The following is a 15155-nucleotide window of genomic DNA, read 5'->3' as shown; positions in this document are numbered from 1 at the left end:
GAAGACACGTCTTCTCAAGAATCAAACACACAGCCTCAAGGTCAGAAGACATCTTTTAACATGAACTTGATTATCAGCTAATTACAGTCACACGACGCAGCCTGCATTGATCCCTGCAGGTTACGTGTGATGTAATTACATCCCATCATAACTGAGATGCTCCATAAACCAGTGAGGGGAAAAGAGACGTCCTGCTCTAATCCAGGTTCTCAGGAAAAATTCCAACTTTATCTCCCACTATAGCTAACTTTTTCTTTTCAACTCTCTTTCTTCTCATATTATGACTTGATTCCTGGCTCCGCTAGTCCATTAGTCCATGTCGATGTGTCCACTGAACCCCAAATAGCTCCCGTAAGCTGTGCCTGCGGTGAATCAATGGGTGTGAATGTTAGTTAGTTGTGATGGGCAGGTTGTACCCTGCCATCACAGATGTAAGATGAATGGGTGAATAATGGGTTAAAGCGCTTCGAGTTTGTTTTGCTGTTGCTGGGCATTAGTACGCTGTTAAAAGACATTTTAGTGACGATTGCAAGTGACCAATAAATGTCTCGTGATTTTTCGAAATCCACTATTTGATCCAATTTTGCTATTTTGAGACCCAAATTTAGCTAGTGAGGCTTTCAGGGGTTCTCAAGTGTCCATCGAGACCTCTTTGGATGTGGAAAACATTGGACGAGTGGTCGGACCTTCTGGTAAATGTTTGTCGCACAGACAGAAGAAACAGAACGATGCTGACTCGTCTAGTTGTTTAGTTTGGCTGCAAAAGTGTAAATTCTACAATTTACCCACCTAGATATTACGCAAACTGGCCTTTTGTGTTTTTTCTCAACACTAACTTCTTAAGTCAGTAGCTGCACACCAGAGCGATTAAACACGTGAAACAGGTTGTGTCCAGTCGCAGGCACCTTTCTTTTCAGACCTGACGAGTAGAGGGTGGAGTGAAGGGACATGTCTTCATTCGGGCCTCCTGTGATGGGCAGCGTTACTTGAGGCACCCTTAAATATTTAAACCCTCCTCTCTGTCTTGCCGTCGCCGCTGATCCCATGTTTAGTAAACTGGTGGATGAATCACATGCTGGTATCTCGCTGACTCATCGGCAGCGCCTCATCTGTTGATATATTGTGTGGTTGATTTGGGAGAACGGGACTAATTATTCGATGAAGCGATGGACTGGTTTACGGGCCGATCGTTTCCCTGTAAGGGCCTCAACAGGCAGAGGCCGTCAGTCAGTCAGTTAAACTGGTTCATCTGATTCTGCTGTATTTGTGTCCGACGCCTTTGAATATCATCGATGTCACCCCCCCCCTCGCTTGCTCTGTGACTGTCACTTTCATTCGCATGGTGACACCCTGCCCTCCATTTTTCATTTGTATCATCGGCTTCTTCCTCTCTGTTTTTCACCTTTTAACATTTCATCATCTCCATATCTTGTCTCGTTTCGCTGCTGTCTCCGGCTCACGTTCTTTCTCTCATCTCTTACTTTCCACTTATTTTTTTTTCCTTTAGTGACAGACGTTTAGCGTACTTATGTTGTCTCACTTCCAGTGTATGACACAAATATGTCACAGTGAATGTGTGTCTGTATCACGCAGCACGAACACTTCAAAGTGACAGCAGTTTTCTTAGAAAACAAGCATTTGGTTAGTATTTCTGGTGCACCTCTAACGCCTTTCTTCTCCTCCTCTGCTGGATGCCGCTGCTTTATTGACTGACTGTCATTGACGAGTCAGAGGCGACTCTGACAGCGAGGATAAAAGGAGTGGTTTGTTTAAAAAAACAAAAGAGTGAAAGAAAAGAGAACAGGTGATTCAGACCAGAGGATTTATGGGATGTGACCCAGTTTCCTGCTTCATTTCAGACGTTACATCCTGCTGAGAGGCAGCGCTGCATTCCTCTCATAGCACCAGTGGACTGTCGGAGCACACTCAGCCGACATTGTGTCATCGATGCTGTTCAGACACGCACGCATCAACGCGCTGACGCAATACCTTTGGTTGACGAGCAGAATGGCATGCCAAAGAGATCTCTCCATAAGACACCATGACATTTATAATCAGGTTGTCACACACTAAGTAGAATATCATTACTGTGTCGATAAAGTAACATAGTATTAAATTGACTTCAGCGACAGTTTGTGTAAAGCTGTAATCACTATTTTTATTTATTTATGGTTTAGTCTGTAATATAGAAAACAGAAAAGCACAAGTTCCTGGAGCCCAAACTGCAAATTGCGAATAATGAGTTTATGGTTCTTCAATACAGCATGATGTTCATTTAGCAAATCATGGTCCATTTAGAGTCAAACAGACCATAAAGTATGCTGATTCCAAATATGGTAACTTACATATATTGGTTGCGAAAAAACAACATGGCGACATCTGTAATCCAAGATGGCGACGGCGAAATCGCCGAACTCGAGGCTTCATAACGTCAGTGCACAAACCAATGAGTGACGTCACAGTGACCTCGTCCACTTCCTGTTTACTTTCCACGCCTTGAATGCACAAAATACGTAGAATTCATTCTGCTTGATTAACTATTTGTGGCACAAAATGTGAAAGATCATAGAAAATGTCTTGAAATAGCATTTTACACATTCAATGAAAAGGTTGTTTGTGCTTTAAATTTCATTCTGTGACAATGAATGTTTCACAAAGTGCAAATCTGCAACTTTTTGGCAGACACAGAGGAACAGTGACCTTAATTTGAAATGTAGGAATACAATGGACTCACTGTATATCTGACATACAGAGAGGCTCACTCTTAAACATAAAACCCACCTTTGTTTCAGTGACTACGTCTACATGCACACTCGTGTTATTCATGTTATTTTGTGTACTCTCGTATATTCGTGTTACATTTCAACAGACAAATACTAAGCAAAGATGTGAATAATGTGAAAGAGGTAAATGCATCACTTTATTTAAACGATTGGTCGTTACACGTTGAGGAAGACTGGTCCAAGCTCTTACCGTAGATCACATCAGATGTGGCTTTCTTAGACTATTTGTTGCAACAGGAACAAAACCTTTTTACAATGTTGTATCTTACTTGTAATATATGTATTGTAGGATTACACATGAATAAGAATAAATACATGGAAACAAACAAACAAACAAATGATTCATAAATTCAGTTGAGGATATTAAGCTGTGTATTTTAAAACAAAGTTCATCTCACTGGTCACTTTAACACAGTGATCTCCTTTACTGGTCCACAGAGCACGAGGCTGCACACACACAGACACACACACACACACACACACATGCATTCAGATTCCTTTAGCACACAAATACACATACATAAAGTTTGCAGGTTTACATGTGTTCAGACCCACCTTTTACACACAAACCACCTCTACACACACACACACACACACACACACACCCGCTCACGGCGAGAGAGGAATCTGCTGTGTCAACACAATGACTCTCTGTGTCTCTCAGCTCAGCGGATCTCTTCGCGGAAGCGGCGGCAAAATCCTTAAATCGCCTTCAGCGGAGAACACATCCGCGACATCCTCCCGTGGGCCACACACTGTCCAGTGTGTGTGTGTTGCTTTTATTTAGCCTGCACCGGTGCTGATGGACTCTAATAAATGAGTGTGCCTGGCAATGTGTGTGTAGGTTTGAGTTCTCCACAGTGTGTAGGTCCATATCTTCACTTTAGTTTATGTGTTACATGATTAAAGAGAAAGTGGAGTTGTGGGATCAGGTGGAAGCGATTGACTTGTCTTCAGCAGCTGATTGGACAAGGCTTGTGATTGACAGGTGACATCACGAGGGATAATGGGAGGAGTCAGTTACATAATGAGCAGTTCGGTTGCGGCTCGTCAGTTCTCCAAAAGTGAATGGGCGAGTGCACAGCAGGGGAGCAGTGTGAGGGGGGGGGGGTCAAGGTGGCTCATTGACGAGCCAGTGGGCGTGGCCGTGTGTCTGAGTGACAGGTCATTGGCAGTGGTAAATGGGCTGGACGTACTCGGGGGGGAAGTAGCCCACGTGTCCGTGGCAGCGGCCCTTCCAGTGCAGCGAATCGGAGCAGTCCATGAGCTCGATGACATCACCGCGCAGGAAGCGTAGCTGGGATGGATGGTGGGGGGCGAAGTCGAAGAGAGCGTGGGCATGATGGGGACGCTGTGGAGGGGGAGGGGTGGGGGGGGGGGGGGGAGAGAGAAAGTTAATGAAAACTTTGCTTCACAACTTTCTACACAGTCCATGTTATAACAGCCGAACGGTCATGAGAGAGAAACAGAGAGTAATAAGTCCAGAATGATATGAGTGAGACAACAACGCACCTTTACACACACACACACACACACACACACACACACACACACACACACACACACACACACACACACACACACACACAGACTAAACACAGCACTCTGTATGAAGTGTGGTGTTTTACGGCGATTCATTGCAGGGTGAACTGCTTCCAACTCGACCGGCAGATGCTCTGCTTTTCTCTGCCTCTCTGTGTTTTTCTTTGCGTTCACTAAAGTAGAGTCTTTCTCCTCCCCTGATAGCCGGCCTCCTCTGATCTCTGTTGACTCGTGAAGCAACAGCAGTTTAAGAGTAGCAGAATAAAAGCGGATATTTTAAGGAGAGCGTATTGAACTTAACTAACCTCTCAGCTGTCAGCTGCACTCCCACAGAGAAAAGTGGAAGAGATATGAACGGGGACTGAGAGCAATATTGTATTTTTTTGTTGTGTGTGTGTGTGTGTGTGTGTGCGTAGGTATCTATGTTGCAATTCTGGGCTTTATTGCCGTGGACTGCTTTGTCTTAGAGGCGCAATATAAGGGCGTCCAGTCACACACACACTAACCAGACAGCAGGATTAACAGCATGAGACACAGACACAATGTATAAATCCCACAAATCTATGAAATCCTCACAGACTTATCCTTTATTGTTCTGCTGATCGAGTCTAGACTTCTTGTTTGTCCCTGTGCACCCTCTTCCTCTGTACTTGGATGCTGAGAGTATGTGAGTGCAGGCCTCTATTTGCTCCGGTGTGTGTGTGTGTGTGTGTGTGTGTGTGTGACAGCACTGGGGAAAACCCATTCATTTTTCCATGCTCGTGAGGAGCGGCGGGTTTGGGAGGAGAAATACGGTCCGCTGCCTTGTGATCAGCGTCCTCGTCAGCGGCTGCTGACAGGGGAACAAATGACTCTGTAACACCGATGGACTACAGCTTTGTAGTAGATCTGTCTCTGCACACACACAAACAAGGTCTATAAGGCCTGTCGCACTGCCTCTGTTTCCAAATGACAAGGTGTCAAAAAGAGGTTAAAGTTTAGCATGTACAGACTATATATATATATATATTTATATATACTGTATCTATATCTATATATATATATATATATATAAACTAGACCAACCGCACCATAAGAGGAACACAACAAGATTCATGGACTCAGATTAAGTTTTTAAGTTTGTCTCTTTGAAACTGACCCATATAGTCAAAAACTAAAATAAACTGTGTTTATTTAAATGTGTCATATAATATCTTTGTGAAACATTCACAGCACACGGGTTGAAGTCAAGATAGTTTCTCTGTAACCCTTCATTATTGTTATTATTATTCATTTAATAATCTGAAGGTCTGAAGGGAGCCATGCAAGAAGTTTTTCCGAGTTGTTCTGTAGTGTCACTGCCTGACTCTTGTGTGAAGCGGAGATGAAGTGGTGTGCTTGTAACTGAAGAAATGGGCGTACTGTTAATATTTTAGATAGTCGTAGAGCATTCACTGCAAGGCTGCAAAGTCACGGAATTTAGGAACGTACGAGGCGAGAAAAGGTTATATGCATTTAGAAAATAAAGTCCTGTTATTTCTCTGGCGTCATAATTTGTGTAAGTGAAACATAATGGAGTTCAGTGAGAGACCTTCATGACGAAGCCCCACTGATACAAAGACCAGCTGACCATGACTTTATATAAAATGACAGTTTGGATCCAAGCTAAATATACTGTTTTTAATCTGCAGACATACCTACAGCGGAATAAAGACCTGTTGAAACACATTCAGGTGAAATTAAAAAGACAAATTATTTCATTAAAGATCTAGATTAGTCTCAGATTGTGACATCATCATATAGAGCTTTGCCTTTGCTAAATCATTCTTTATTTGTGTTGTTAAAATAGACTTGATTTACCCCTTAAAACGTATTAACACAGTTGCAGAGTGAACGAGGCTACAGATATAAAGGTATGACTAAGATGAGATGTGATGTGGAAAGACAGATGTATTTTAAGGCTACAAAGCCGTGCAGGTAAACTTGGCGCCCTCAGCTATGGGGCTCGTTGTGATGCAGATGCACTTCACCTCGAGGCCGTGACCGAGCAGCACGCTGACCTACAAGTACAGGAAAAGTCACAGCCTGTAAGCTAATGTTGGAATATCTATAGAGCCAAATCCAGATTATAAGATTTGCAACCCAACAATGGACATTCGGTGCAGTTTTTAAGACTGCACAATCATGTACGCACACGAGGCCAACTTGGCACGCAACCCATATTAGATTTCTAAATGAATATAGAAGAGCAAGAGGACCTTTGACCACATCATGCAGACCTGAGGCAGAGTAACATAGAATGTAAATCGCTCTGATGGACCTGAAACATGCATGTTCCTGATGTAACATCTTTATTTCTGAGCTGAGGTAAATTCCATTTCATGATATGAAGAGAGTTGTTTTGATGTGGGACCTGTCACATCACAGGATGATGGGATGAATACCATGAACCACAAAAGGAAAATAATCTGCTACAAAAGATGCGCCCTTACGCTGAGTAGCAGTGCAGTAATTCATTTTGTCAGGAGTCTAATATGGAAATAATTTCGCTGAGGAGACGTCAATGGACATGTCACTGACGCTCTACATGTTTTGTTTTCATTCTCACACCACTTTGTTACCGACTGCAAAGCATTAAAGCACATTTAGAGCAGTTATTCCAGCATCTTATGCGTTGGGTGTTATTACTATAATGGAGCGATTAGATGCAGACTTGTGAGAACACAGAAAGAGCAGCTGTGAGGATGTGGGTGGGCTGCTGAGTACCGCTACAGAGGAACACCAGACGTTGAGATATGGTGTGAAGAGACACCAGTGACCGCTGATACCTGGTAATTCATCGAGAGTGCCAGGGTTAACTTACTAACTTGGTGCGGCATCACATTAAAATGTAATCGAGAGAATAAATGAAGTATAAAACAGCAATGAAATTAACAAGCACAAACATTCTGCCGTGGTCTTAAATCTGCTTTATAACAGCAATAAACAGGAAAAGAGTGCAACATCTGTCTGACTTCTCTTTCCCGTATTCACACTTCTTACAAGTGTTACAATTTTTACTTCATCAGAAATCATAGCAGAGCAATAGATCCAGTGTTAGTAGTGGAGTGGATGATTTGGATGGATTAGCATTGTGAGCAGTTGTTGTTATAATGCTGTTATTACTGTACGCGCAGGTCATGACACCAGCTTCTCAGTGGAGAACAGAAGACAGATGTTGGTTGTGCACCAACAGAAGCTACTGTATGAATATTTAAAAACTCAAAATGCTGAGAAAGAGCTACTGTATTTTAGCTGCTCACATTAAAGAGATTCAGACTGCGACAGTATTTAGGTCGCACAGATTTTCATCCTCCCGTAGGACCGCCGTCGTTATCTCCCGTTTAACTGCCATCACAACGCCCCGAAGCTAAATTGTTAAACCGCACCTGCTCCAGCTGCATTTGTGCATGAAACTGTTTAGGTGTGAGGCCGGATGTTACCAAACAAGAACCCAAAGCGAGGAGCTGCTTGGTGAAAGAACCTGTCGTCCTCATCTGAAAGTCTCCTGCTCCGCCAGGTGAATTACTGCAGCAGTCTGGCTGCTCAGCGAACCGTCTCCAAATAAATCGCGATTATGAGAAAAAGACCAGGCCTTCATTTTATTGCAATAACCCCAGGTTTCAAAATAGTTTTTTTTTGTTTTTGAAAAATGAGTTGGTCGAGACGACCAAATCCTGCTGACTTATCCGCCACACTTCACTCCAGCACACTTATACAACAGCAAGCATACGAAGAGAGGGGTGAGACGGAGCAGACTCATTGAAGTAAAGCTCACACATCACAGAGATCAATAAATGTGGATCATCTTCTAAAGAGCATACCATTCAGTACAGGCTCAACACATTTAAGGTTTTCAGATTTCCTAAAGCTTGCGCTGATGATGTGGCCGTGAAAATATTGAAACTATATTGATATTTAGCTGTTTATATATATATATATATATACGTTATTCTTTTTAAATCATAACCCTATTGATCTATGCATTCACTCTTTTTGTATTCCATTCTTTAAAATGCACGATGTGCTGTCCACCGCCTGTTTGAAATGTTTAAAAAAGACCTTCTGGATGATGTCATAAGCACAGGAGGATGTATGTGCATGTGCGTTTCGCTGTTACTTCCTCCCTCAGTTTAGTTCTATAAAAAGCATCGACCTCTGCACTCTCTCACATCTTATCTGATCACCTCAGAAAAACCACAAAGCACCTCAGAAGCCAATGCCTCTTCACTGCTTGTTATTTACACGCAGTGCAGCGAGCTGATAGCTAAGAGCAAGGTCTGAATTTCCAGCAAAATGAACCAAAATGGTTACAAATGGACCCGATCTGCAGGATCGTGTGCAAAGACAGGTGGCAGCAAAATCTGGAAGTTGTGCTCATGTGTTTTTAGAGTTGCTTCGGGCTGATGCTTTCTGAACGAGGCTGTTAACATGCTTCTATAAACACCGGAAGCAACTTGGTAACTTTTTTTTTCTTCATTTGAAAAAGCAGCTCTGCTTTTAGAATATATGTTTCCAGCCATTTCCATGACTCCCGGGACTACTTACTGCATTGCAGTCGCTTGTTTAAAGTGATTATAAACCAAACAGATAGTCAATGGTGATACTGTATGTTAATAGATAAAGGAGTGACTTGAACTTGTCCCTCAAACAATTGAGACTGGATTTGGACTTATTGCTCAAAGACTTGGTTCTTGACTTGGACTTGTGACTTGAGACCTGAGACTTGAATTGGACAAAGTATGAAGTGTTTAAAACTTTAAAACACAAAAAAGGTCAAATATTCATAATGGTGTATTCTCAATCAATACAAGTCATCCTGATGAGGGGCATACATGTTCATACCAAATTTCAAGGCAATCCATCCAATAGTTTGTTCGGCTATTTCATTACAAACCGCAAAAATCAACCTGCACGTTCTGCGCCCCAATGAATGACGGCCTATTCTCATGTGCTTCAGAAGCGAAAAAAACATAAAACAAAACATGATGTGATGAGTATTGGCATGCGGCTTGTGTTACTGTGATGCGAACATGCTTGTCATGTCAGGATCGCTGTGGATCACATCGCTCCACGGCGAGCGGGATCGCCTGCGCCCATGCCACTCCCAGGGAGCACTTAACATGCAACGCCTTTCCCGTCTGCGTAATGACTTCACAGTAGGCCACAACAACGGCTTCTCCCCCCCGGCGACAACATCATGGAAAATACCTGTCATTTAGATTTTTATCTCACTAATCCTGACTCAAGTTTGGGATACGCCTTTGGGTAACAGGCGGTCTTTCACCTTACAAAAAAAGATGCATTGAAAACAAGATAGAGGCTGTTGTATGCTGTGCAGAATGTAAAGCCACTTGAGACGCATGTGTGATATTGAGCTGTATGAAAGAAGATGCTTTGACTTGACTTGAAAAGCTTATAAATGTTGTAGATGAGAGCAGAAACCTCAACCCGGCTCATTGGGTGTGTAAAGTACTGTGGACGAAACACAACTAACTGATATGATATGTGGCAATCATGACTTATGTCCATAAAACAAATCTGTTTTCTATGGAACTGCGGCGCTCGCTCCCTCTGGCTCAGTGCCTGGGATGACTGATTTGGTTCTGCTCCAAACCGACGGCAGTCATGTGATCTTTCATTCCAAGCTGCACCTCTACGTCAAACCCTGTGGCTACAGTCACAGACCCGCACACATTTTCCCATAGCAATGACAACAGCAACCAAAACACAACCCTGGTAGCATGTCAAAGTCAGGGAAAAGTGAAATTTAAAACACCTGGGTAGCTTGTTATGTCTGTATAAAGAAACACACACAACAGGTAGAGACAAAAATGCTGCTTCACCGTGTGGAAAAAGTCTCATCAGAGACTTTAGGAAATCTCCGGCGACTCCGATACAAGAGGGAAGATGAAGTAGACGGAGAGTGATGACGACAAGAACAGATGCGTTTTAAATAAATGGGTTCGGGAGGAGATTGACAATTGTGATTGCTTAAGAGATGCTGTGGATTTAGGTGGATTTTTTTGGGGGAAAGAGAGAGACGGAAACAGAAACACGTCATGCTGATCTGTTGTGTTGAGTGTAAAAAAACTAATTTCTCTAAATTCTAAACAGTTAAAACTTCCTCAAATTTGAAATATTTAAGGGGGAAACAACACTTGACGCTGTCTACAGAGTAATGTTCCGAAGATTAAACATTTATTCTACTATCTTAAGCTACATTTTCTAAATCAAAATCATCAATATATTCCCATTAAAAAAATGTCTTTTCTTTGTGAACCTGCATGAACCTCTCACACAGGAAGGACTTTAAACTCTGTTAAAGTACTGATTCAATTGTCTTTTGATAATATGTTTGTGCTCGTTGCTTTGGTTAAAAGGAGAGTTTGAGACAGTTGAAATGCATGAAAGAAAGACAAAAGTGTCAGACACACGGGGAGTCACGTGCTCACCCTGGCGAAGTGCTCGGGGTCTCTCAGGAAGACCGTCCTCTCCTTCGCGATGCTGCTGCTGTGGTAGAACTCCACCAGCTCGTTGAGGGAGGAGAAGACCTCCTCCCACACGTAGTACTGAGAGCAGCGGTCCTGCAGCACCTTGAAGTGCTGAACGTGGTCCCCATAACTGCAAAAAGGAACACAACGAGAAGTTAAGAATGATTTCTCATCTTAAATGAGCGTCTGTGGTGGGTTGATATGGAACTATGATTCAGTAAAAACTCCTCACCTACTGGTCCTGCTTTTAATATCTGTTTAACCGTGTAAAATGAAAAATAACTCGGTCACTGCATCAGCAATTTCCTCTCAAAATCATGTGTGCCATGTCGTGTGTGAGGAGATCTTGAGCATGCTCTTCATGCAACGTCACGATGTTCAACAACAGCGGAGACGGACAGACGGACGGACATAATCTGGTCGTCCCCGGGTCACTGCTTTTTTTTTTGCACCACAGTAAATTTGGACCGGCTTCGGGTCGATACCGACAGTCTTGGCCTTTAGTGCTCAAAGCCGCCCCTTTAACTCGCACAGCTGTCAGCTGCTGGGGCCGGCAACACACAGGAGAACAGCTTATTTCCTTTTTAAAATTTTCTTTTTACATTTGAACCTATTGCAGAAAGTCCAGAGTGAAAACCCTGAACAAAACAGATGACGAGACGACACCAGAACAGATAAAACAACACAGGAGTGGACAGATTGACTACATTTACCTGGGTTACTCTGTGAGTCTGCAAAGCAGATGATGTCGAACAAAACACCCATTTAGCTGAGAATCATCAGTCACACAGCGTAATACATTTCATGTCATATTATTGATGGATACAGGGCTGAGCTCAAAACGATAATGACACAAAGCCGGTGGCAGGAAACAAAAATAGCCCCCGTGCTGGAGTGCATGCCTCGGCGTCATGATTAAAAGCGTTTGGCCGGTATTCATTGGCAATCATACCTGCTCCCCTATCCGGCTCCGCGGTGGTTGCTAAGTAACTTGCCAGCTTATCTTTAGAAAATCTGGACACCTCGCCGTGATCACACGGTTATGTAACTGCATCCAATATGCGGCGGAAGTCAACGCAACTCCCCCATATTTCTTAACGCATCACGTCAGTAGGTGTGTGTGTAGGGCTTGTGAGTTAATGATGGTTAAAATATCATATCCTCTGTTTGGAGAAAAGAGGAGCAGTGTTCTCACTTTATTGTGACACCGTTGGTGTTAAGATGTATCAGATTCCCATAAATGACGAGCCCTTCCTTCTAGAATGAACACAATGTTACCTCGTTGAACTCCTCTATCTAGTCCGACTGGCTCCGCTCCAGACTCGGAGAGAAAGTGAATGAGCATCGGCCTGTTTTTTTGGAAGAAGAGCTCTTTTCTCTATTCAGACGTTGAGCTCTATATGAACCAGCGGGGCTGATTCCCCGATGACTGGATGGCATTCAGCTGCACCTCCACCTCCACCTCCACCCTTCTTTCTCTGCCTTTTCCAATGTTTCACCACTTCTGTGTCCTCGTTTGCCTCTTCTCGCCCTCACATAGTCTCCCCCCCCCCCATAAAAAACAACTATGAAAGTGTGATAAAGTGTAAAGGAAATAGAGGATGCTTTTTAGTTGAAAAAAATGAATTGACGCCAAATGTAAGTTGTTGTTGACACGGTGCCAGCCTTTGAACATGAACTCATTCTGTGAGAGCAGCCGTGCTATCTGTCTGTCTTTGCCTCTGGGTCTGTATTCTGTCTCTGTTATCTGACTTCTATCTAACTTTTCCCTCCCTATCTCGCTCCCTCTTGTTATCTGCTCCACTCCGTCTCCATCGCCTCTCTTGACTCGACCCCCGTCCCCCCGTCCCCCCGTCCCCCTCGTCCCCTCCACTGAGATCTTCTCTGTGAACGATCTCTATCAGCCCCCGTCACTGACGCCGTCTGCTGCGCCCTACTGGCTGGGCTTTGTTACTGCCACCAGCTGTGCAGCTGTTTGTCCAAATGTGACACAAAGCAGAGAAAAATGAAGGGGAATTTCAATTCTGTGGAGGTGGAGATTATAGACAGGATGCAGAGAGGTCAGGTGCTCTCCCTTTAGATGATCTACGACAGTGTAATGGAGAACAAAACACATCAAACACTTAGGAGGAAGGAAAAGGGAAACAAAACTTCTTTTAAGTTGTGCTGTAGCCTGTTCACCACATCTACTTTACAGTTCCTGCAACTCTTTTGTTGTACTGAAATTAACCTGAAACATGTCGTTTTTGTATATTTTAAAGTATAACAAATGTCCAAGTGTAACAAAACAAGCCCAGCTTATATTTATACTTATGTGTTTACCAGGGGGTTAGCCCTGATAGATAGATATTTCCAAATCATCCAGTTAACATAATGCATGCAACCACAAACTCTGCTATGAGAACTCTAATTTCACTCAATGTGCGATGCGATAAAGATGACAGAGAAAATTTGTACGAGTTGGTTTTCACACGGTGCAAAAAAGGAAAGTTTCTCCATAAAATGGACAGATCTCTAACAAACTAATACCAGTAAATAGGAACACCATTGAAACTCTGCACAGGCTACCATTACTTCAGACTGGCAGCTAGAGGTGTTACTGTATTATACGAAACACAATATAACAAAAAAGACGTATAACGTGTCTTAAAATCTATGCGAACATTTTATAAGAGATACTGTAATGATAGTGAATCTGTGGGTACCTGTCTGTTAAAGAGTAACTCGACCCTCAAGCCATATTTTTCAGCTGAAAACTGACATATATGGATATTTAGAACCGTTGTTAATGGATTCAGGTCCACATTTTAGTGCAAATTATTTCAATTCTACACATTGTGTCAAGAATATGCAAAGCAGCTGCCCTGTTGGTCTTGTAAACAAGCTTAGACCACATTTTTTACGTTTAGCTAACATGCATCATTCAGGATAAGAAGTTACTTTGTTGAATAGTCTCCCCGTTCCTGCGAGGTCTAACATTAGTTTGGCACATGTTGGGCAGGTGAGCATTAGACCCCTGACGGCTCTCCATTAAATAGTTAGCTAGCAAACAGCTACATGCTTAAGTTAGCAGTTAGTCTAAGTTAGTCGGAAACGTAACGCCAGAATTCTGTGGTTTAGTTGCTCTTTAAACATTGTTTTAAGACAGGAGACAAAAAATGCAATCCAAAATGTGTAATCCTGAACCTTGCATATCAGTTCTGCATGTAGTGTCAACAGTAAAAAAAACTTTGACAAAATGTCCTGTAGTGTCTCTGCACAGCTGACCAGAATCGCTTCAAATATTCATTGAGCAACATTTAAACTACAACATCACATCTTCACGCTCAATTTGCCCTGCATTGCAAAACACTACCCCACCTCTGCACCACTCGAGTAAACTAATGCACTTTGATATTTAGACGCGGGGAAATGGTAGAAAACACCTGAGTACTGCTACTGTCTGAGCCTCATCACACTGAACACCTTCTCAGGCGGGGATAAAATACAACACATTCACAGTATCTAGACCATGAATCACCTACACGCTGTTATCAGGTCACATGAACAATGGAAAGACAGCAGTTCAACGTTGATGTTTTTGTCACGTAATTTGCGTATTCACTAACGGCACACCCGTAGTTAATTAAACCCAAACTACGATCTTTTCTTCAACCTATGTTGCCCTGACCTTACTAAGTATTTCACGATGTATTCCTAAATCTAAACTAAACTAAGCGAAAATGAGGAGTAACTTTTCGTAGGATATCATATGAGAATACATTTATACTGTACTGTACCTACTATAAGTGGGCAAGAGATGAAACTGCACCAACACACGTATGACGAACGCCTCGAATATGACAGCTAGCAGCAGTAGCATGAAAATAGCAATATGGAATGGGGGCACTTATTTTGATAATCGCCAGATAATCAGTCATTAACACAGATTCAGATTATTAGTCCTGAACGGCTGGCTCAGGATTGACATCGCAGGACTGGGTCTGATTTAAAACACTGGATGACGTTTTGAGCTGTTTCATCCATGAAATGCCGATTTGTATACATTTGGTAAAAAAAAATGTCAATATTAACACGAGCATTGCTGTTTTATCACAGTTCACTCATATCGCTTGTTTTATAGCTTAAAAAAAACATTTTAAATGTGTGCAGCTACTCTTTAATTTTAATTTAATTATTACCCAGAGACATCAGAGTACCAGAGTGCATCACACCGAGAGCATCTGTCTCAACTTGATCACACACACTCCACACACACGCACACACACACGCACACACACACACACACACACACACACACACACACACACACACACAC

General features: G+C 42.6%; 1 protein-coding gene across 1 annotated transcript in view; it reads right to left on the bottom strand.

Moving 5' to 3' along the window:
• Positions 1-3758: 3758 nt before the first annotated feature.
• grapa (GRB2 related adaptor protein a) overlaps positions 3759-15155 on the bottom strand; it is a 24521-nt gene continuing 13124 nt past the window's right edge. The window contains exons 4-5 of the mRNA XM_031862087.1: positions 10799-10967; positions 3759-4134 (exon numbers count right to left, since the gene is read on the bottom strand). Of these exons, the coding sequence (XP_031717947.1) occupies positions 3949-4134; positions 10799-10967 (355 nt within the window). The 3' untranslated portion in view covers positions 3759-3948. The remainder of the gene's footprint in view (positions 4135-10798; positions 10968-15155) is intronic.

Source organism: Anarrhichthys ocellatus, unplaced genomic scaffold (genome assembly GCF_004355925.1).
Source record: "Anarrhichthys ocellatus isolate YVR2014 unplaced genomic scaffold, GSC_Weel_1.0 scaffold26, whole genome shotgun sequence".
Classification (NCBI taxonomy): domain Eukaryota; kingdom Metazoa; phylum Chordata; class Actinopteri; order Perciformes; family Anarhichadidae; genus Anarrhichthys; species Anarrhichthys ocellatus.
The sequence above is the reverse complement of the archived record's forward strand: the minus strand, read 5'-3'. Positions and strand labels throughout refer to the sequence as shown.